The 22054-nt window shown below is 56.3% G+C and overlaps 1 protein-coding gene across 3 annotated transcripts in view; it reads left to right on the top strand.

Annotated features, from left to right (window-relative positions):
• Positions 1–22054, top strand: part of RNF213 (ring finger protein 213) — an 81247-nt gene that overhangs the window by 56207 nt on the left and 2986 nt on the right. For all 3 annotated transcript variants that reach the window (XM_037068281.1, XM_037068272.1, XM_037068289.1), the window contains 25 exons: positions 282–488; positions 1009–1190; positions 1759–1879; positions 2306–2406; positions 2515–2697; positions 3691–3860; positions 3957–4056; positions 7615–7726; positions 8260–8467; positions 8670–8860; positions 9622–9744; positions 10425–10535; positions 10956–11195; positions 13509–13590; positions 14166–14200; positions 15072–15166; positions 16273–16432; positions 16910–17090; positions 17527–17618; positions 18144–18395; positions 19477–19609; positions 19900–19983; positions 20376–20556; positions 20898–21177; positions 21709–21903. In XM_037068281.1, the coding sequence (XP_036924176.1) occupies positions 282–488; positions 1009–1190; positions 1759–1879; positions 2306–2406; positions 2515–2697; positions 3691–3860; positions 3957–4056; positions 7615–7726; positions 8260–8467; positions 8670–8860; positions 9622–9744; positions 10425–10535; positions 10956–11195; positions 13509–13590; positions 14166–14200; positions 15072–15166; positions 16273–16432; positions 16910–17090; positions 17527–17618; positions 18144–18395; positions 19477–19609; positions 19900–19983; positions 20376–20556; positions 20898–21177; positions 21709–21903 (3819 nt within the window). The remainder of the gene's footprint in view (positions 1–281; positions 489–1008; positions 1191–1758; positions 1880–2305; positions 2407–2514; positions 2698–3690; positions 3861–3956; positions 4057–7614; positions 7727–8259; positions 8468–8669; positions 8861–9621; positions 9745–10424; positions 10536–10955; positions 11196–13508; positions 13591–14165; positions 14201–15071; positions 15167–16272; positions 16433–16909; positions 17091–17526; positions 17619–18143; positions 18396–19476; positions 19610–19899; positions 19984–20375; positions 20557–20897; positions 21178–21708; positions 21904–22054) is intronic.

Genomic DNA, 22054 nt, shown 5'->3' with positions numbered 1-22054 from the left:
TGGACAAACTAGAGGACGGCCACTTGGTTGGTTCCTGTGCAGCCCCTGAAAATGCTGTGCTTCGAGCCCACTGAACCAGAGAGAAAAGTCCGCGGCACACAGTGGGAAGCGTCAGGATGCATGGGGTCCGGGCTTGGGGACCACACGGAGGGCAGGCATGGATGTGGAAGTGCCAGAAGGGATGAATCGGGAAGTGAACCGGGGACGGTGCTGGTGGTGTGCGTGAGTTTTCATCTTTTCTGTTGTTCTGCGTCCCACTGAAAGCCCGGTTTCCTCCCCAGCTCCTGCAGATGGCGCTGTTCTCCTGTGTCCAGCAGCTGAGGGAGGCCAGCCCCCAGGAGGAGCTTTCCCTCCCCTGGGTGCACCTAGCCTATCAACATTTCAGGATCCGGCTCCAGAACTTCTCCAGAATCTTGACAATCCACCCCCCGATTCTAGGCAGCCTAACTGAAGCTGCTCGGAGCCGTGGCTTGGCTACACGGGAGATGGTACGGCCCCTCTTGGGGACAGTTAGCGTTCCTGGCCAGTGGTTGGCCTCCCTTGAGTGGGTGGGGGCCACTCCTGGGGCCACCAGGGAGGGGGAGCTGATGGGCCGAGCTCCAGATGGGAGAGCCCAGCTCCAGGCACAGGCATCAGGGCAGCTCAGAAGTCAAGACGCTTCTAAGCGGTGCCTGCTGTGCTCCGACACAGTGCAGAGGCGGCTGTGGCGCTAGCCGGTGGCACAGTTGGTTGGAGCATCATCCCGTGCAACGAAAGGTTGCAGCTTCAATTCCCAGTCTGGGCTCGCTCGTACCCGACGCAGGGGATGGATACTTCTCTTGCACAGATTTCTCTGTCTCCCTTCCTCCCTCTCTAAAATCAATACATGTGTCCTCGAATGAGGATGAAAAAGAAAGAAAGAAAAAGATGAGATTGCAGGCCTGGACCATGAGAGCATAGGGAGCCAGTGGCTGGGGTCTGCGGGCTCAAGGTGACACCGATTCACGGGTCTGCTCTCCCTCCGCCCAGACTCTGGACGTGTTTGCGGCGCTGGCCTGCGCCGAGCTGCTGCTGCAGGACCTGCTGAAGCCCAGCCCCCAGGTGTGGCTGCAGACGGTGAAGAGGCTGTGGACGCCGCTGGAACTCCTCTGCTCTGACGGGTACCTTCAGGACCGCGGGAGCACGGCCAGAGACCTCATCAGGGAGGTCAGGTGAGTCCCCAGAGCCAGCGCCCAGCGTGCCTTCCACTCGCGCCCCCTGGTCGCATACTGAGTCCCAGGCACGTCAGAAAGACGGCTCCATTCCCTGCATGGAAGGAGCCCTCTCCTGCTTCATCCCTAACATTGGGGCCCACTGCCAGGCCCCACGCTGGGGCTGGAGGCGCAGAGAAGCACATGCTATTCAGGGCGTGCACAGAGTGCTGGCGGTGACAGGAGGGTGGGCGGGTTCCTTGATTCCACAGCAGGAATGCTGTGGCAGGGAACAGCTGGAAAGGGCCCCCAAGTGGGACAGGGACAGGCAGGACGGTGGGGACATGCAGTCGGGCAGCCATCCTGGCGGAGGGGTCCTGCACTGGCTCACAGGTGTGGCAGGACCCCCAGGCAGAGCACGTGGGCTGGGCTACAACCACAGGGAGTCGGAGCAGGAGACCGGCCCAGCACGGGGCTCCCACGGGGCTCCCTCCACCCGCCCCCGATCCATGGTGCGTGCCCCCCCCCCAGGGCCCCTCGTGCCTCTCAGGCTCTGTGGTCAGCCGGTGGTGGTACCGTCTCTTGACAGAAGCCACTGGAACCGCATTCTCTCTGTCGCGCTCTTCGTAGAGCACGTTCTCCTGGGGGTCTGGAGCCGCCTGCCCGAGCTGCGCAAGCTGGTGGCTGAGTCTGCCCACATCCTGGACAAGGTGAGCGCTCTGGTCGTCTCTCGGACAGGGCTCTGCCTCTCCGAGCCGTCCCCTGCAGGCCGGTGCGCTCCGTTCAGCTCCGGCTGTTCTGTCCAAAAGTGCGAAGGGAAGAGGTTCCTTCACGCAGGCCACCGGCTCTCCTACGGCCACTGTTCAGTTCTGTGCCCGGTCCTGAGTGCCGAGTCAGAGCACAGTCTCTGACGGAAACGACTCGCTAGTACAAACAGCATCCCAAGTGAAAGACCCGCACAGAGCCCCACCCTGCAGACAGACCAGCAGTCCCCACGGCGCCGGGCGGCTGGCTGGCAGTGGGAGGGGGCTGTGTATTTTGCTCCGGGGGGCTCTGACTCACCTGGCTGGCTGAACTTCCTTGCACTTCCTTGCTGCGAACGCTCTTCCTGGTCACTGCCTTTCCTTCCACCCCAGCGTCTGCAAGGGAACTCGGACATCAAGACCTCCCGGCCATTCAGTGCGGTGATGCAGACTCTCCGCGAATGTAAGGAGCGGGCCAGCAACACCTTAATCCGGTGAGCTCCCTGTGCGGGACCGAGGGCAAGGAGTCTGAGCCTCGGTGTTCCTGGCGCCTCCCAGCCCACCCCTCTGCTCTGCCACTGACCGGCGTCCTTGCATCCTAGGTTTGAGGTCCAGGCGTGCCCCGTCTGCCTGGGAGACGCGCACAACCCTGTCCACCTGCCCTGTGACCACGTGTTTTGCCTGGACTGTGTCAGATCTTGTCTCACCCTTGGGCAGATGAACTGCCCACTCTGTCTGACGGACTTGCCAGATGGCTTCTCCCCAGAGGTGTCCCAGGAGATGAGGTGAAACACCTTCTATCTTAAGGAGGCTTTTTCTTCCTTTTTTGCTAGTCCAGAATTCAGAAGTATAACTTTATTAACCTTAGAAATCCTGACTGCAGGGGACTGTCCCATGGGAGGGAATGTACCTTCATAAACACCTAGTGTCTCAAAATTGTTGTGTCCCAGAGACATACCTATGGATGGATGTGGGAGCAGCAAAGTTAGAGGGAAAAAGACCAGAAAGCCATGACTAATGTAAAGCCGTCACAAGAGACCCAGGGAGTGGAGGGTTCATGCTCTCGGCATGTCACTGACACTCATGTTCTGGGGCGGAGGATAAGCCCACTCCAGGCTGGCAAAGTGATTTTCAGGGCAGGTCATTGAAGTTGGCAGGCACCCTGTGGGCTTGCCTGGCCTCAGCTTGCTCAGAAGGTCTGGCGTCCTGCCCCCTCCACCTGAGGCTTCTAAGAAGGGAGCATGAGGCGGGCCCCATGGGGGGTGGAGAAGGGCCCTCCTAGGGTGTCAGGAGGTGGGCCAGCTGGTCCAAAGGTTCAAGGTATCCATAGAGGGACGAGTCCACGCTGCCTGGTGTAGTTCCCAGACCAGTTCTGATCGACACAAGGAGACCCTTGCATCTTTTTTTAAAAAAATCAAAATGCTGCCCTGGCTGGTGTAGCTCAGTGGATTGAGCGCGGGCCTGCGAACCAGAGGACCACGGTTCAATTCCCAGTCAGGGCACAGGCCTGGGTTGCAGGCCAGTTCCCGGCAGGGGCCAGTTCCCAGCAAGGGATGCATGAGAAGCAACCATACATTGATATTTCTCTTCCTCTCTCCTTCCCTTCCCCTCTAAAGATAAATAAATAAATATTTTTAAAAAAAGAATGAGGGGCTTTAATAAAATGTAAACTTAAATTAAAAAAAAAATCAAAATGCTATTGATCCCAGAGCACTGTTGGGGGGGGACCCTGAACCCTGCCACCAAGCACTTAGACGTGGTTTCCACCCACTCCCAAGGGCCGCCATTGAGAAGCACGCCTGCTTCCGACACATGTGTACCAGCTTCTTCGTGGACCTGGTGTCCACCGTGTGCTTCAAAGACAACTGTCCCCCAGACAAGGACGTGGTGGACATGCTACTGTCTCTGCTCTTCGTGGAAAAGCAGCTGCTGAGAGGCGCCCCCCAGAGTACGTTGCTTCTCCCGGTAGAGCTAAAAACCCAGTCTCCCCGCTTCTGTCCATCTGCTGCGAACTGCAGGCCCACCTTCCTCCTCCTGGTTTAAGGTCGCCGTGAACACACAAAATCTCTGTCCCCGTTCAACGACGTGGTAGACAAGACGCCCGTCATCCGCTCCGTGGTCCTGAAGCTGCTCCTGAAGTACAGGTTCGTGTGCTGGCCTGCCACCCTGCACGGCGCTCTCTGCTGCCCCCTGCCCCTGTGGGTCCAGCTGTTGGTTCCCCATGGAGAAGGCCTCTCTGGGGTCAGGCCACCTTCCTTATGTGTCTGTCCCGGGGGCGTGTGGCCTTTCTCACACACGGGCAGATGTGTTTGGCACAGATTGATGTGCGGTCAGGGATGAGAACAGTGTGTGGCTGGGAAGGGGGCCCCGTGATGGGGCTTGGGAGGGAACCCCTGAGTCAGGGGTCTGTGTCTGACCATGACTTGAAGCTGCCTAGGTGTGTGGCGCCTTGGAAGGTGACTGGGACTCCCTCTTACCACCACTGTCCCAGGCGTCCTCTAAGCATTTTTTCAGTTTCTAAACTTCGACGGTGAGTCTGTAAATGGATAGAGAAGCCCATATGGTGTCAGTTGATGCTCTTCTAGAAAATTCTCAGACAGTGATGGCTATCACTCGGAAGGCTCTCTCAGGGGGTACTCGGCACACGCAGCCTGTGTTCTGATGGACAGTCCCCTTTGAGGTGCTGGCCAAATCCAGGGCTGCACGACAGGTTCTGACGGAAACAAGCCTTTCTGACGTAAGTGGCCAAAAGCAGACACAGAGATCCGGGTCATACTCATCATGTGGACCTGTGGCACCCTCTCTACGGACGCGTCCCTTCCCTGTTTCACCCATCACTTAGGGAAACAGGGTTCTGCAGCGTCTTCAAAGACGATGCTCTCCGAGTGCATTTTAGCGCAGAGCCGGCACCTTCCTACGCTTTCAAGGTACATAGGTAAAGGGTTGACGTGAGAGATGGGAAGAACCTCTTTTGGTGTTAGGCAGTTTTTGTTAACTGAAGAGGGTGTGAGATCTGCATTCACTTGAGTTTCTTTGCTTGGAGAAGCAAAGCGTGGTTGCTGACACCCGCGTCCTGACGTGCAGTGTAGCCATACCCACGGGGGTAGAAGCCGGCTGCTCACAGGGTAAATGCTCTGTCCTGAGGGGTTCAGAGCCTGAACATCACGGCACTGATCGCAAGATGAACGTCTGGAGACATAAGACCCGCTTCCTGAATCTGCCTTGCCTGCGAGCCAGACGCTCTGGCTTGGTCATTCCTTTGCTTCTGCACTGCGCATGGTTTGTGTGTGTTGAGAACCAGTTTGGCTGGATTGGGAGTTCTTTGTGGGAACGTAGGCATCAGTTCTCCAGGCAGCCCCAGGTGACCACGTCCACGGGCCCACCTGCTGAGCACGGCCCCACCCCCTAAGCCCTTCCCACCTGACCTCACCCCGAGCTGCTCCTAACTTGGATACTTGAAGGAGACCAGTCACACCTTCTGGCCACGTCTCAGGCCACTAAGTGTGGACAGCATCAGATGACGACACACGTCCAGGACAGTATCACCTGGGTGCTTGTGCCGATCTGCTACTGCAGTTCTCGAGGTGTGGGCGTTGGGACTCACGGCGGGGCTGGGAGGTCCCCCCACGGCTTTTCAAATAGCACTAAAAGGACAGGCCGTTTTCCAGCCGTTCGGTCATTGCTGGCATCTCAGCACTGAGGACACTGTCCCGGGAGCTACTCTCTCCTTCATCCCAGGCACGTGCTGGTTTAAGGGCTGCAGCTTCCCAGAAGAAAGTCCTCGGCGAGGCTGTTAGATTTATCAGTCTGCAGCCCTTGAGGATATGACTTGAACACTCCATCGAAGTAAGTTACCTGGAGGGAAGCCGTGCCGGAACCTGCCGAGCCGACCAAGGAGGGCCACCTGTCCTTGTAGGGCCTCGGAATTTCCTCCCCTTGAAAACAAGTGAAAGGCACCTGTCCCGCCAGGGGAAACAACTGCAGCCTTTGTTGCTCATGAGAAAATTTCAGCTCTTAAGCAAAAATTGGACTTTTGTAAACTTGGATCCTCTACTGTGAGCCTGCCAGGTTTCTGATAACTTGAAGACTTTTTAGTATGGGTGGCACTATTAAGAACGACAGGTTTTAAGATACATATTTTAGAATAAAAATATGTCAGTGTCGGCAAGGTCTGCGTAGCATCACTATTTCCTGGATGGCCAGGGCTTCACATCACGAAGTCACGTGTTAGAGAAAGCCCCACTCCTAGTCCGTGCAAAGCGGCCCGTGGGACTCCTCCGCGCAGGTCTCAGCTACTGCTGTGCCAGCCCTGCCGACAGGCAGCAGGCGGGCTGGAGGGTCCAGCTGACTGGGTCGCTGTGCAAGGCAGGAAAAACAAAGACACTCTTCTTAGAAATTAACTTTTTCTTGAAAAATGGTTTATTTTTAAATGTTATTTAGTTTAACGTGTAATGGGTTCATTGTCGTTATTTTGAGTTGATTCTGAGTGAGTTGATCATTTCTGATGCTATCGTTATCAATAGATACAGCCCCGGCTCGTGGCTCAGTGGATTGCGCTCCGACTGCCAACCGAAGGGTCTCTCACTGGATCCCCAGTCGGGGCGCAGGCCTGGGTTGCAGGCCAGGTTCTGAGTGGGGGGCATGTGAGAGGCAACCACACACTGATGTTTGTCTCCCTCTCTTTTTTCCCCTCCCTTCCCCCATCTCTCAAAATAAATAAAATCTTTAAAAATATATCGGTAGGTATAACCCATGTAAACCAAAGCTTGTTGGCATTCTCGGTAATTTGTAAGACTGTGAAGGAGTCCTGAAACCAAGACATTTAAGAAGAGCTGGTCTAAAACAAGGCATTTCTATTCCTACATTATTGCGCTAAAATATTCTTGTTACAACCATGCAGCATGCTCTGTGTACGTGTGTACACGTGTACATGGGAGATTGAGAGAGGTAAGTAGATAGCTACTTTTTGGGGCAAATGAATTTCTGGACCCAAGATAACCAGGGTTTTTTTTTGTTTTTTCTTTAAGATTTTATTTATTTATCTTTAGAGGGGAAGGGAAGGAGAGAAGGAGAGAGGTATCAATGTATGGCTGCTTCTCTTGAGTCCCCTGCCAGGAATTGGCCTGCAACCCAGGCATGTGCCCTGACTGGGAATCGAACNAAATAAATAAAATCTTTAAAAATATATCGGTAGGTATAACCCATGTAAACCAAAGCTTGTTGGCATTCTCGGTAATTTGTAAGACTGTGAAGGAGTCCTGAAACCAAGACATTTAAGAAGAGCTGGTCTAAAACAAGGCATTTCTATTCCTACATTATTGCGCTAAAATATTCTTGTTACAACCATGCAGCATGCTCTGTGTACGTGTGTACACGTGTACATGGGAGATTGAGAGAGGTAAGTAGATAGCTACTTTTTGGGGCAAATGAATTTCTGGACCCAAGATAACCAGGGTTTTTTTTTGTTTTTTCTTTAAGATTTTATTTATTTATCTTTAGAGGGGAAGGGAAGGAGAGAAGGAGAGAGGTATCAATGTATGGCTGTTTCTCGTGAGTCCCCTGCCAGGAATTGGCCTGCAACCCAGGCATGTGCCCTGACTGGGAATCGAACCGCAATCGTGTGGTTCGCAGGCCCGCGCTCAATCCACTGAGCTACACCAGCCAGGGCAAGATAACCAGGTTTACCATGTCTTTTCCGGTAGCTTCCGGGAAGTGAAAGGTTATATCCAGGACTACTTGACCCTGTTAGAAAAGAAAACCTTCGTGGCTGAAGACAAGACGGAGCTGTACCTGCTCTTCAGCAGCTGTCTGGAGGTGTGTGCCCCTCACCCAGAGCTCCCCTGCCCCCCGCCAAGGGCAAGTTCTTCTGAAAAGTCACAGACTGTCACTTAAGTCGGTCAAGTCAACAGATGCTGCGTCTGCGCAGGGTGACAAGGATTTCAAAGCCATGCTGCTGCCCCCAGCAATGGTCTGCACTGGCACTGGTGTGCCTGGGGGAGCCAGCCTGGAACAGCAGGGCACTACAGTGGGCTCTGGGCAGTGGGACTGTGGGCACGGGGCTGTGACGCTGTTTGTCCTCCCCGTCTTTCTGTGCTTGTCACTTCCAGAACCCTTAAAATGCCTAGGAAAAAGTCAGGTTGCACTCAACTTTCTCCTCTTAGTTTGTCTTTGTCCCTCTTTCTTGCCCCTAAAGTCAAGAGGAACAATAGCTTCCCGTGATTGGAAAAAACGTGCACCCCAACCCACCACATACCTGGTCCTTTCCGGACTCTCCACAGTCACAATGGAGGGTTTGGGGGGTCGGCTGCACATGAGCAAGAACACCCCTTCCCCATCTGACTCCCCAGGACTCGATGCGAGAGAAGAGCAGCGCCCTCTCTGTGGGCGGTGACCCAAGATCCCTGCAGGAGGACGTGCAGTTCCTGCGGCTGCTCCTGGGCAGGCCCCGGGAGCCCGCCCCCGTGGCCTCCGTCGAGGGCCTGCAGGAGGTGGCCAGGGTCCGCCTCTGCCTTGACAGGGCCGCTGATGTCCTCGCCGAGCTGCGGAAAGGCTCGGGCAAGTCCTTCCCCCGCATCGGGCTCCACCTCGGCTCCGAGCCCTGGTGTTCAGAAACTCGGGGCAGGGGGCTGGCACGCGGGCCCCTCCTTCTCAGTCGGTGTCTCCCTCTGCACACCTGTTTACCTAGCCTGGCATCGGAGACAGTCGATGACAGTCCCCTTAGTCCTGGCACTGACCGCTTTCCCCTTGAACTCTGTAGCGGTGGCTGAGGAGAGCAAGGAGTACCTGCGACAGGTGGAGCGCGTCTGCACGCAGGCCGGAAACGACTGGTACCAGGTGTACCTGGTGAGGAAGCTGACAAGCCTGCTGGGCGTGGAGTCTGTGCAGGGTCTCTCCCGACCCGGCCACCCGGCCCAGTGGGTGTTTCCCAAGGAAGTCATTGCACAGCAGGTGAGGGCCAGTCCTGGTAGCCCCGGGTGCTGCCACCGCTCTGGGCACAGGGTTCCGACCTCCATGGCCTCCTCCTGCCCGCTCAGGGGAAGGCCTGCCACTGCCCTGGGCCCTTGTCTCTGGGCCCAGGTAACGCCACACAGCTGGTGGTGCCTTTGACGGCTGCTGTAGGGAGGCATTGTGCGTGTGCATGCAGCCTCTTCTCTGTCCCCTCCCAGCAGAGGTTTTTGTCCTCACTCCTAATAGAGTTGGATGAGGGGAGAGCAACCATCCTGTAGCTTTGCTTTCAGCCACGTAGAAGCAGCTCGGCTGCAGGGCGAGGCCTTTCTGTCTTTGGCTGTTGGGGTCGGGCAGGGCCAGACCGAGGATGGGAGAACCTCGGTCGTTCGGCCTCAGGGCCACACAGTGGTCCTTACCGTGTGCTCAGAGAAGAGCCGGTTCTTAACTGTCCTGGGTTGTAGAAATGGCACTGCGCACTGGCCTCTGGCGCCATTCTGAGTGGAGACAGGCAGGGTTGTTGGGTTAGCGCTGCCTCCCCAGCCCAGGCTCCAGCCACCCAGCTGCCTGTGGAGAGGAGTGTCCCACGCAGCCCTGCACTGTCCCGCTCCCCGTGGTTTGCTTCCATCCCGGAACCCCAGAACCCCAGGTCCGCGCCTTTGGACCTCCAGTCATGACCTGCTCCCTGATCTGGGCAGATGGTGCTTTGCTAGGCATCCCGCATTGTCCCCATCATGAGTGACCCTGTGTTCACGGGGTTGCAGAGAGACCATCCAGGCCACATGGATCACTTCCTGGTGCATGGGCAGGAGTACAAGGCCGTCCGTGATGCTGTGGGCAAAGCCGTGCTGGAGTGCAAGCTGCCGGCCGTCGAGACGGCTCTGCAGGTAGGACGGGCTCCGCAGAAGGTGCCTCTCCCATTGGTTGTGTCCATGACACCAAGGAAGGTGCCCCAGAGGGGGGCGGCCGCGTGGGCAGCTGTGGGCCCACGGCCCCCAGGGACACACCTGGCCGAGCGAGGAGAGAAACAGCTGTGGAGTCGGGTGGACAGAGGTGCTCAGGCCCGCTGACCACCGAGGTGCTCAGTGTCGGCAAGTCCTCCGAGACCCTACTTACGGGACACACGCAGGCACGGCTGGTGGCAGTTGTCTCTGCGCTGCGCACGCCCACAGTCCTACGTGTGCTCGTGTTAAGCAGGATTAGACTCTAATATTTCTAGTGTTCTGGCCACACTTCCTTCCAAGTTGCCCTTGGCATCCATGATGCTGGGACCCAAGGAAGTCGGGCCTGTGCTCAGGACGAGTTTCCCAGGCAGACACGCCGTCAGAGAGAACAGACAGTAGTCTGTGTTGCTCTGTCAGGAGGCTTCGGACACAGGTACCCGACTGTAACAGAATCTCTTTCGAACCTGCGGTCTTGGAGCCACTGCCAGAAGACCGTCCTTGGGGCGCAGGGTCCAGGCGTCCAGTGCCTCGGGGGTGTCCGTCCCTGCCGGGGTACGGGGCCGACTCTCTGCCTGGATGGAGCTGTCCTCGTGGCACAGCCTCCCTTGGTGTCCCCTTCTCAGGCCTGCAGAAGCCCCGAGACGCACCGGGCAGCCTACCTGCTGCTGGCGCTGTTCCGGGAGGTCGCCAGTCTGTACAGGTCCCGGAACACCAGCCTGCACCCCACACCCAAGGTGAGTGTCTGCACCTCAGCGTTCAGGGGATAACTTCTGAATAGAAGGAAAATCACGCACTCAATTTACATCCCTGATTTTTCATCAGGGTGGGGGTTTTAACCGCTGTCATAAGGAGGGGCTACTTCCTGATTTACCTGAAGTTGGGGATTATGGCTAAAACTAACGTCAAGAGTGAGAGATGTTTTTCACCAAAACAGTATCTGTGGGTCAGCTTGGGCCTGTGCTGCAGACTCTGTGTGTGAAGCTTGTCTTCTCTGGGGGTCCCCGCAGAGGGCGTTGACGCAGCCCCATTCGCTGCGATGGTGGCTGGGTGTTCGGTTTGGTATCGCGACGTGTGACTGACATCAGAGCAAACCCCTGCATTCCTGGGATTCTCTCCTTTACGTGATTTAACATGGACACGTGTCTTCCTGTCAGCAATGCGAGGCTCTGAGGAAATTCATTGAACAAAGCCAGAGCCTCTCCCCGGACATGAGACACTTCGCAACGTCCCTTGTGACCAATGCACTGCCATTGCTGAGGGCTCGTCCCCGCGGCAGCAACCTTGAGGGAGCAGTGACAGAAATGGCTGTTCATGCCGCCATCGTCTTCCTCTGCGGACAACACAGAGTCTTGGAACCTCTAAAGAACTTGGCCTTCTCCCCAGCAACCATGGTGGTAAGACTGCTCAGTGGCCTTGTGGCAGGCTGTCCCCAGCCTGTGCGGGGAAACTGGAACTGTGTGTTCGCGTGAGTCCTCACCTCTGTCTCCCCTGGTCGGAGCCCACAGTAACAATGAGAATCTTCCTGCGCTTTTAATCACACAGAAAGCTGTCAAGTCTTCTTCACAGACCACTTTGGAGGTCAAGGGGAAGGAAAGTCAGAAGGTCTCATTGTTGCTCGAGACCTCCTGCCTCCTTATCTAAATAGAGCTCTGCTGTCTTTTTTTAAAAATATATATTTATTGATTATACCATTATAGTTGTTCTATTCCCCCCTTCATTCCCTTCCACCCTGCACACCCCTCCCCCACCATTTCCCCCTCTTAGTTTATGACCACGTGTCTCAAGTTCTTTAGATTCTACATTTTCCCTACTATTCTTGCCCTCCCCCCATCTATGTTTTACCTACCGTCTAAGCTACTTATTCTCTGTACCTTCTCCCCCCTTCTCCTCCTCCCACTCCCCTGTTGCTAACCCTCCATGTGATCTCCATTTCTATGGTTCCGCTCCTGATCTAGCTGTCCTCTTGGTTTGCTTTTGTTTTAGGTGTGGTTGTTAATAACTGTGAGTTTGCTGTCCTTTCATTGTTCATATTTTTTATCTTCTTTTTCTTAGATAAGTCCCTTTAACATTTCATATAATAAGGGCTTGGTGATGATGAACGCCTTGAACTTGACCTTATCTGAGAAGCACTTTATCTGCCCTTCCATTCTAAATGAAAGCTTTGCTGGATAGAGCAATCTTGGCTGTAGGTCTTTGGATTTCATGACTTGGAATACTTCTTTCCAGCCCCTTCTTGCCTGTAAGGTCTCTTTTGAGAAATCCACTGACAGTCTGATGGGAACTCCTTTGTAGGTGATTGTTCCCTTATCTCTTGCTGCTTCTAGGATTCTCTACTTCATTTTATTTTATTTTTTTAAGATTTTATTTATTTATCTTTAGAGAGGAAAGGAAGGAGAGAAGGAGAGAAACATCAATGTATGGTTGCCTCTCGTGAGTCCCCTTCTGGGAACTGGCCCGCAACCCAGGCATGTGCCCTAACGGAACTGAACCATGATTGTGTGGTTCATAGGCCCATGCTCAATCCACTGAGCTATACCAGCCAGGGCGGATTCTCTCCTTCATTTTAATCTTGGCTAATGTAATTATGATGTGCCTTGGTGTGTTCCTTCTTGGGTCCAACTTCTTTGGGACTCTCTGAGCTTCCTGGGTTTCCCGGAAGTTTATTTCCTTTGCCAGACTGGGGAAGTTCTCCTTTACTATTTGTTCAAATAAGTTTTCCACTCATGGCTGTTTCTTTCCCCCTTCTGGTACCCCTATAATCCGGATGTTGGAACGTTTAAAGATGTCCTGGAGGTTCCTAAGCCTCTCCTCATTTTTTTGAATTCTTGTTTCTTCATTCTTTTCTGGTTGGATGTTTCATTCTTCCTTCTGGTCCACTCCATTGATTTGAGTCCCAGTTTCCTTTCCATCACTATTGGTTTCCTGTGCATTTCCCTTCATTTCAATTAGTTTAGCCTTCATACGTTCCTCTAATTTGTGACTATAATCAACCAGGTCTGTGAGCATCCTGATCACCAGTGTTTTGAACTGTGCATCTGAGAGGTTCGCTATTTCTTTTTCACTTAGAGTTATTGGCTCTGGGGCTTTGAGTTCTTCTTGAGCCATAGTTTGGACTGTTTGTGCCTGTTACGTATGAGGAGCGGAGCCCTAGGTGTTCACCAGGGCGGGGCCACTCAGTCTCGGGGTTGTGATGCTGTATGTGGGGGCGAGGTCAAAGGAAAGCAATGTCGGTCCCCTCTGCTGCCTCCCGCTGCTGGGGCCGCGCAGTCTGTCCCACTGTGCTCAAATGTGCGACCACAATCAGCCCGCCGCCTAGCGCGCTCACTGGGTTCGCCTGCTGAGGCCTGCGCAGTCCGCCTCACTGCTCACTCCTCTGCTGGTTTATCTGCGCGCAAATGTGTGACCATGGTCAGCCTGTCCCGCACCCTCACTGGGTCCACGCTGCTACCCCAGCTGCCTGCGTGCCTGGGGTCGGGGGATCTTTCTTGCCAGTCTCCACTCCACTGCTGGCTCCACCCCTCTTACCGGTCCCAGTTGAACAGTTCGTTGTTGTTGGACTTCCGTATAGTTCAATTTTCTGTTCTTTGGCTGTGTCTTTGTTCTCCAAACCTTTGTTGTATTCAAACTTGGTTGTGGGAGAAGGCACGGTGTTTCCACCTACACCTCCATCTTGGTGGAAGTCGAGCTCTGCTGTCTTGATGTTTCAGAGGGCGTTTCTTCCAACGATGCCTGAGGACTTGCAGGCTCAAGCCAGACGCTGGAAGGGCCTGGAAGGCGTCCACTGGTATAGTAAGTGTCACTGACTGAGACACAGTCCTCTGAGCTCTGACAAGCTTCTTGATGCCATGTGAACTGCCGGCTCAAAGCAGGGCCCTGTGGTGGGTGCCCGCGTGCAGATGGTCCCACCCCAGCATCCCTGTCAGTGTGCCATCTGGAGAGAAGGGGGCCTGGAAGCACAGCAGAGGCTCAGTCACAGCACAGCCCAGTGCTTGTCCCCAAAACAGGGCTTTTAGAAAAATAGAACTAGAACACAGAACAGTACTGGCCTGACTTGATGAGAATTCTGCCGGTGCCTGAGTAAACAACCCTTGTAAACTGGTTCCAAAAGCTGCTATAGAACGTGCTCCCAGCAAACAGCGCAGTCACAGGGAACAGAAGTGTGTAAGACACACCCCACCCTGCTCCCAGGAAGCCCTGGCCTGGGGTCCACTTCCCCTCCGCTTCATAGAGTGCAACTCAGGTCCTCACACGTGTGTGGGGCACGGCCCTCTGCCCCAGGTGGTGGGGACAGCAGGGAGGAGGGAGTAGCTGTCCCTCTGCGCCAAGGGTGCCAGCCAGCACGTGCCCCCGTTGTCTCCCAACAGCATGTCCCAACGGTCACCACTGCGCCGTAGGAGAGGTGAGTCCCGCTGTTTGGGGCAGGGTCCGGGGACTCGTGGAGGAAGAGGAGGAGGATAATGAGGGTCGTGACCTTTGAGGAGAACACAGCCTCTTTGAGGGCTGGTCAAGGTGTTGCAGCTGAACACCTAAATAAAGCCTAGGGTGCCCACCAGGCCCTCAGTCTCAGCACTTTGTGGGGAGGGACCTGTGTCCCTCCGCCCTGAATCCCGACGCATCTGGCTGGGGCCCTTCTTAGCATCGTCTGCGCCTACCTGCCCAGCTGCAGGCTCTCGGGCTGATGAACGTTCTTCAGTAGAGTAAATGAGAGGTGAAGGCAGAAGCCGACACGTGCACTTCATTCTGAGTTCACTGCCGCCTCCTCCACGAAATGTGCTTGTCGCAGGCTGTCCCCAGACTTCGCCCAGGTCTGGAGGTCTTCGGGCTGGGGACCTGAGGTGGTTGTGGCCTGTTCCCAACTGAGTCACAGTCGCCCACACGCCCCCAGGGGTGCAGAAGGAGCCTTTGGAAGTGGGGAGCACATGCTTTGAAGTAGGAAATCATCGTGGTGGGAGGGGAGGTGGCACTCCTGGTGTCAGGAAGCAACACCGGGGCTGTGGCCACCGGGGGCTGGGGACAGATGCACCAATGAAGGAGGGCTGCCACGCACATGGATTCTGTTTGGGGAGAAAAATTGTTTCTCCTGTTTGAAAAATAAGTCCAAATTTACCCATGTTCCGTGTAATTTGCATGGAACACGTGTGCTATCCCCCCCCCCCCCCCCGCACTGCCCCCACATACGGGAGCATGAGGAGTGAGTTCTCCCGGTGCGTCTGCCCACTGGCGCCCTGGCAGGGTGCGGCGGGGCTGACGGCCATCTGCTCGTGTCCTAGTGTGGCATGCCCATGGAGCAGAGCTTCTGTATCGATTGCCACGCGCCCGTTGGAGGGACGAATCACAGACCGCAGGCGGGATTCACTGCTGCCGGGTACGTGAGACAGGGTCTACTTTGAGCTGGCCCAGCCCCGGGGGTGGGCCTTCTCTGTTCCAGCTCATACACTGGTGCGTACTGTGGTGTCCACTGCAGTGCATGTGGACTAGGGACACGCTGGGCACTGAGGCCACAGTTCCTACATGTAGCCACACCCCAGGAGGGGCTGGATCTGTCCTTGGCCACCTGGGCTCCTAAACATGAGCAGACGGCATATGAGCACTTGTTAATGTGAACACTTATGGATGCCAGTGTCTTCCACGTGGCCTGCCTGGGGCGAGCCCCCTGCTAAGCAAGTGACCTAATTTAGTGCACAGGGTCATCAAAGTGCAAAACCAAACACCAGGCATTTGCCTCGGAGCAGATGCAGCCTCTCTGAGTTGCCTCTTCTTGAGAAAGTGAAGGAGATGTGGTCAGTCTTTCTGACCACTCAGGTCCAACTAGACCCTGGCTCCTGACCTCGCCACACCCACTCACCAGGCAGGGCTGGCAGCAAATTCAGCCCAAAGGCAGGCGGCAGGCACCTCTCCATGGTCATCGTTCTTCCTGGCTTTCTGGTACAGCCACATGTTAAAACAGTCTGTTATCTCCACACACCATCCGAATGTCCCAGAATCGCCGGTATTTTTGCAAGAAGTCATATCTGTCACATTGCACCTGCCACCTGGAAACCCTTTGCCAGACCTAGGATCTGAGTCTTTGATTTGGGAAAATAAGACCAAGGTGCACAGGTCCTCGTGTCCATGCCAACTGTCCCAGACTCTGGCTGTCCTTAGCCTCTTCCTGTCCCAACAGTGATGTCAGTGGAAGGAGCGGGTCTACACGTCCACCCTCTCACAAAGCCCAGGGACGGCACCAAATGCCACCTTGTTCAGCCACTTTTTACTGAGAAGGTTGTGGGCTTTCAGTCAGCAGGAAGGTGGTTCTAAAAAGAAAGAGACTCTTAGGAAAGTAGTGTGAGCTAAGCAGAAATAAGTGCTTCAAACATTACCTTCTCCCCAAATGTGAACCTGGTCTCCGGGCCTCAAGGATCAGGCATGTGCCTGCAGAGCTGAGGAGACACAACCTTCAGCCATCACTGTGTCTTCTCTTGCTCTTTCCAGAAACATCGCAGACAGAACCCAGACTGGCCATGTGCTGGGAAGCCCACCTTCCGAGGACAAGGTGGTAGTTTCGGACCGGGAGCTGTCCCCAGTGGTCTTTCTTCTCGCCCGGCTCCTCACTCACCTGGCTCTGCTTCTGGGATCGACTCACAGCCTGCAGGTACCGTGGCACACGGCCCCTGCTGCCCCGCTGCCCTGCTGCCCTGCTGCCCTGAGCTGCCGCAGTTGCAGGGAGCCCTTCCATCCCAAAGCCCTCGTCCCACCGGTGGGTTGCAGACGTGTCTGTGTTGCCTGACCCACAGGAAGTGTCAAGTCTGCACACCCCCCTCCCCACTGGGTCTCTGGTGTTTTGTGCATGAGCTCACCAGTCCAGATCTAGCCCCTTAAGTGACCAGCTCTGGCTTCTCCTGGGAGCGGAGAGGTTGGTACAGCAGGCGTCTGGGCCGAGGCTCGGGGAAGGGGGAGCACAGCTCCCCACAAGTCCTGCGCCAGGCAGCAAGCAGGCCCAGCTCCGAGGCACCCTAGTTGCCTCTGGCCATACCAGAGGCCCCGCTGCAGCTCCTCCCAGATCCCACCAAACACTGCCCTGGCCCCTCCAGGCCGGCCATGTCTGATGCGCTGTCCCGCGGCCCCACAGGCTGTGAAGGACACCATTCGCCCCCTGGTGGAGGACCCAAGAGGGTTTCTGGAGCAGCACATCCACAGGGACCTGGGGCAGCTGACAAGGACCCTGGGCAGGAGCGTGGATGACACGGCGGGTGTGGTCCATCTCATCCTGCGCAGCCTCCTCTCCGAGCAGCGCCACCCGCCCAGGCAGGGTGAGAGCTGGAGTGAGGGCCCTGGGCACACCTGCGGAGGGTGCGGGTCCGGCGAGATGAGGGTGGCAAGCAGTACGGCACCCTGTGGGGAGGGTGGGAAGCGTGTCCCTGCTGGCGGAGGGGCGGCCCGCCTTGCCCCCCCCCCGCTCCCTGCCGGGTGAAGACCAGCCGCAGTCAGGTCAGTCGTTGGCACAGAGGGGCCGAGTGTACATGGAGGCTTTGCAATTCCCAGAGTCAGAGCCCACGGTGTCCTCACAAGGAGCGGGAGGGGGGTGGCAGCAGTGGCCGGTTCTAATTGGTTACTTTGGAGAAGATTCCATCCGTCCATTCGCCCCCTGGAGGGAACATTGTGCTGTTGAACAATTATTTCGTGTTCGTCACACGTAGACTGCTGTGGGGTTTGTTCCCTGGGGAGCCCACACGGTTTTCTTTGTAGGGTCTTTCCCTTTTGATGAGGTCTTGTCAACCAAAGAACAGAGAAACTCCTGGGAAAAGTGTGTGGAGACTCTCATTGTGCCTGAACTTGAGGTGAGTGAGGAGGGACAATGGCCACCTGTGCCCTCACAGCCCCTGGGTGCTCAGCCCACCTGCCCAGGAAGGATGTGGAAGCCTTTGGCCCAGGTCACCACCCTCCTGTGGTCATCCTGGGGCTTCTGGCCACTCAGTCCACGGAGTCCCTGGGAGTCAGAAGTGCTGGACCTCGTGTCCTCTCCACTCCGTGTGACCGCAGGCTGTGAGAGCAGGAGGCAGGGAAATGCGCTCGCGCACACTGAGCCCCGAGAATGGTACCGGCCACCACGGCTCACTGCGGCCCTGTCAGGTGCAGGCGCCCCCGAGAGTAACAAGGCCCGTCAGGAAGGGAAAGGGTGGGAACAGAATGCAGGTCTGCGTCTTATTGTCTGGGGACACATGACCCACAAACCAGGGGCATGTGAACAACGATAAAGGTGAACCCAGGTGTAAGGGGGTCGGACACCCAGACCCGCCCCTGGGCAGGTCAGCAGGTGGCCCCATCTGTGCCTCACGCCCAGTGGCCTGTGTCATCTTGCCCAGAACCTGGAAAAGGCTCTCCGGACAGTGAACACTCTCCTCCGCGGTGACGAGCGCATCAGCTCCAACCCAGTGGCCAAGCTCGTATTCGGTGACCCAGTGTCCTTCCTGCCCCACCTGCCTCGGAACAGCGTGGTTCACAGCTCCAAGATGTGGAGCTGCAGGACAAGGGTCACCGTGGAGTATCTCCAGAATCTCGTGGAGCAAAAGAATGGCAAAGAAACCATGCCCATCCTCTGGAAGTTCCTGCAGAAGGTAAGGCGCCTTGCTGAGACCACTGGACTGATTTCCCGTTGACCAGAGGTCTCAGCTCTGAGTTGGTCTGGTCTTCCCTAAGAGCTGGACTTCTGACACATTGAGGGTGGGACCGACATGCCAAGGGCAGGAGATCCGACACACTGCTACAGAGGGCAGGGACAGGGCAGAGACCCTCCCACAGAGCAAACGGTCCGGGCCTGAGCAGTGTAGGGCCTGAGTCACAGGTGTATGTGGTCTGGGTTGGAAAGGCCGGGGAGTTTCTGCCCATCGCTCCGCAAGAGCAGGGTGAAAGTCTCTCCTAGGCACATTTGTCCCCTTCATGCCCCGGTGCCTGGAGCAGCGAGTCATCTGTGCATGTCTGTTCAGTGAAAACCTTCAACCCAGAATGCCTAATGGAAATCAAACCCAGTCCCCACGTTCCTGAACAAGCATGAGGAAAGGGCCAGAGGGTCATCTCGGTCAGAGCCAGAAACACACACTTCCTGGCTTCCGTCCCCTTGAACTCTGCTTTTCTGCAGTAGACTTCCCAGTAGTGCCTCTCCGTGGACCCGTGTCTGCAGTTCAGCCACCAGGGAGGTGATTCGGGGCTTCCTACTGCCCAGTCACACACACGCGGTCACAGCCGGAGGCTCCATGCTAGGCCTGCGCTCTGTCCCCGGTGGGGGGGGGGGACACTTGGGGCCAGGGCCTTGGAATGACGCCCAAGGGGACGCAAGCACCACAGCCCAGATGCTGGATCTTCTGCTCTCAGCCACCTCTTCACGCCCGGCCGGCCCCTGGGCCCAGAGGCAGATTGCTGTCGTCACTTCAGGCAGATGTGTGGGGTGTGCGGGCAAGAGCAGGGCCCGCATCTGTTCACTCCACAAGGGACGGAGCGTGCTAAGCTGGGGCAAGCCATTGGGAGATACTGGTTGAAAGCCTTGGACAGCCCTTTCCCCATTTCCAAGGGTCACGATAAAACGCCACACAGACCAGTCAAAAGTACACATCCACACCCAGTGCCAGCCCCGCTGTCTCTGTCCCCAGTGACACATTCTCAGCAAATTCTGCGACTCACTAGACGGTCTTCCCTCCCCAGGAAGGAGAGCTGAGACTGGTGAAGTTCTTGCCTGAGATCTTGGCCCTGCAGAGGGATCTCGTGAAGTGGTTCCAGAATGCTTCAGAAGCCCAGTACCCGTCCATCTGCAACTTTATTGAAAGTCACAGTTCAGGTGGGACTCTGTGGTCACTGGAGATCAGGAACCCTGTGTTTGGTGGCTCAGGGAGCACTCCTGCTTGGGCGGGTGGATGCGCTTTGAGCATGAAGTCACAGGTGCCCCAAGACCCCAGCACACAGCACAGGCTTTGCTGCGGCCTTGCTCTGGCCCCTCAGACTCAGCAGTGGCACTGTCATGGCACCTGGGTGGCATTGGTGGGCACAAGCCAGGGCCCCGCTGGCTGTGGCTGGTGGGTATGTGGCTACGCTGATCTGACCCTGACCAGTGGGACCTGTGTCTGACAGACGGGCTGAAGCAGCTGCTCCACAGCAGATTCTCGCTGTTTCTGTCCATGTGGAACAGGCTGAGGAGGTCCCTTGAGACCCAAGGTGAGTGCTATGTTCCCCTCTAACACGGAACACTGCAGGGGCACCCGACCTCACAGACCTGTCCTCAGTCCCTGTTGTCACCTAGCACGTGTTACAAGAACTCTGAATCTGTGTTTGGGTGGAGGGTTTGGGACAGTGAAATCACACGGCCAGAAAAATATGCCCTCAGTTTTGGGATCTATCTGTTGAAAACAAAACAAGTGGGGACCTGTTGGAGCTGGGCGGCACATGTGAGGGCTGGAGGCAGGACCTCAGAGTAACCCCTGGGTTCAGCTCTGCTGCCTTGAGACACCTGCAGGGCTCCTCCCACCAGGGGGCGCCCCAGCTGTGCTGCTGGGTAAGAGCTGGCATGGAGTGGCTGCCTCGGCCTGAGAGTGGCCCTGTCGTTTAAGGTGAAATCAAGCTACCTCAGGACTACTGCAGCGCCGACCTGGACCTGGACTCCAAGCTCGAGGTCGTTTTGCCACGCCGCCAGGGCCTGGGCCTCTGCTCCACCGCCTTAGTCAGCTACCTGATTAGCCTGCACAATGAAATGGTCTACACGGTGGCAAAGTTCTCCGAGGAGGAAAACGAGTGAGTGTACAGCCTGCAGGGGTGGAGTCCTCCAGACCAGGGAGTCACTTCTGAGGCCACGGGACTAGGGCCCGCCAGGGACCCCCCAGCCCCGCTCACAGGTGTCCACAGAGCTGTGTGTCATTTCCTCTGCTCAGACTCCTGTCATCCCTAGGGTAACTCATTCCATTGATCAAAAATTTGGGATCGATAAATGACAGTTTCAACTGGTAGGTCTAAATTTATGGCCATCTGGAGGTTTGTTGGTGCTCCAAGGTCATGGGCAAGTGGGACCTGGCTCCTGTCGAGCGGTGCTGGCCGTGCCCTTGACTGGGCCCTGAGCGCTGTCTTTACATCCTCAGATACTCCGTCGATGCCTCTGAGGTCACTGACCTGCACGTCATCAGTTATGAGGTGGAGCGTGACCTGATTCCACTCATCCTCTCCAACTGCCAGTACCAAGTGGAGCAGGGCGGCGAGAGCCTGCAGGAGTTTGACCTGGAGAAGATCCAGCGCCAGCTCACCAGCCGCTTCCTCCAGGGCAAACCCAGGCTGACCCTCCGGGGGCTCCCCACACTGGTGTGCAGACGCGACTGGAACTACGAGCACCTCTTCACCAGCATCAGGAACAAGGTGCCCCAGGTGAGCATGCGCCAGCCTGCCCTTGCAGGCGCACCAGCTCAGTGGGGGGCTCTGCTAGCATGGGCTGCTCACATGCTGGGGGTTTGCTTCGAGCGCCCAAGACTTTCTGTTCCCAGAGCCCACTACTCCTTCCAGAGGGCGAGCGGGACAGTGACCCCCAAGTCTTCCTGCTGAGTGACAGAGTGCAGTGTCGCGGCACTGGCTTCTGGTACTGGTGTCACAGCCACGTGTGCCATCACAGGCCAGAGGACCTGGGTGCTCCTCCTTTCCAGATTTGTGTGTGTGTGGCATCAGTGTTGCATGTGTTGAATATGTGTCTGTACGCCCACGTGCGTGTGCTCTCCATGGCACGTCCTCACCAGTTGCTCTGAGGATTCAGTGAGTTGCCATCTGTTTATAAAACAGCTGGAATACCGCTGGCACTTAGGAAGCACAGTATGTCAGAGAGATGGTCCTGGCTTGTGGCCTCGGCGCTGACGATGGTTGTGAAGCACCACCACCCATGGGCCTGTCCTGCTTCTGACTTCTTAGGTCCCCCTCCCCAACGCAGCCCTCAGCGCCATCAGCGGGCAGTTGCAGTCCCACAGTGACGCCTGTGAAGCTCTCTCTGTCATAGAAGTCACTTTGGGGTTTCTGAGCACAGCTGGTGAGGACCCGAACATGGACTTAATCGTGTACATCCAGGATAAGCTGCGAATAAGCGATCAGACGGAGCAGGTTCTAAAGGTGGGCCTCTCGCTCTCATGTCCTCGCTTCCAACGAGGTGCCACGCCACCCCAAAAAGCATCAGTCCAGACAGCCCCTGCCCTGGCTAGTCTGCCGGGAGACAGAACAGGCCCTGGAGGTAAAATCAGAGGTACGCTCCGAAGACTAGATG

The sequence above is a fragment of the Sturnira hondurensis genome, unplaced genomic scaffold (assembly GCF_014824575.4).
Source record: "Sturnira hondurensis isolate 20B ecotype Veracruz unplaced genomic scaffold, ASM1482457v3 Scaffold0001221, whole genome shotgun sequence".
NCBI lineage: Eukaryota > Metazoa > Chordata > Mammalia > Chiroptera > Phyllostomidae > Sturnira > Sturnira hondurensis.
The sequence above is the reverse complement of the archived record's forward strand: the minus strand, read 5'-3'. Positions and strand labels throughout refer to the sequence as shown.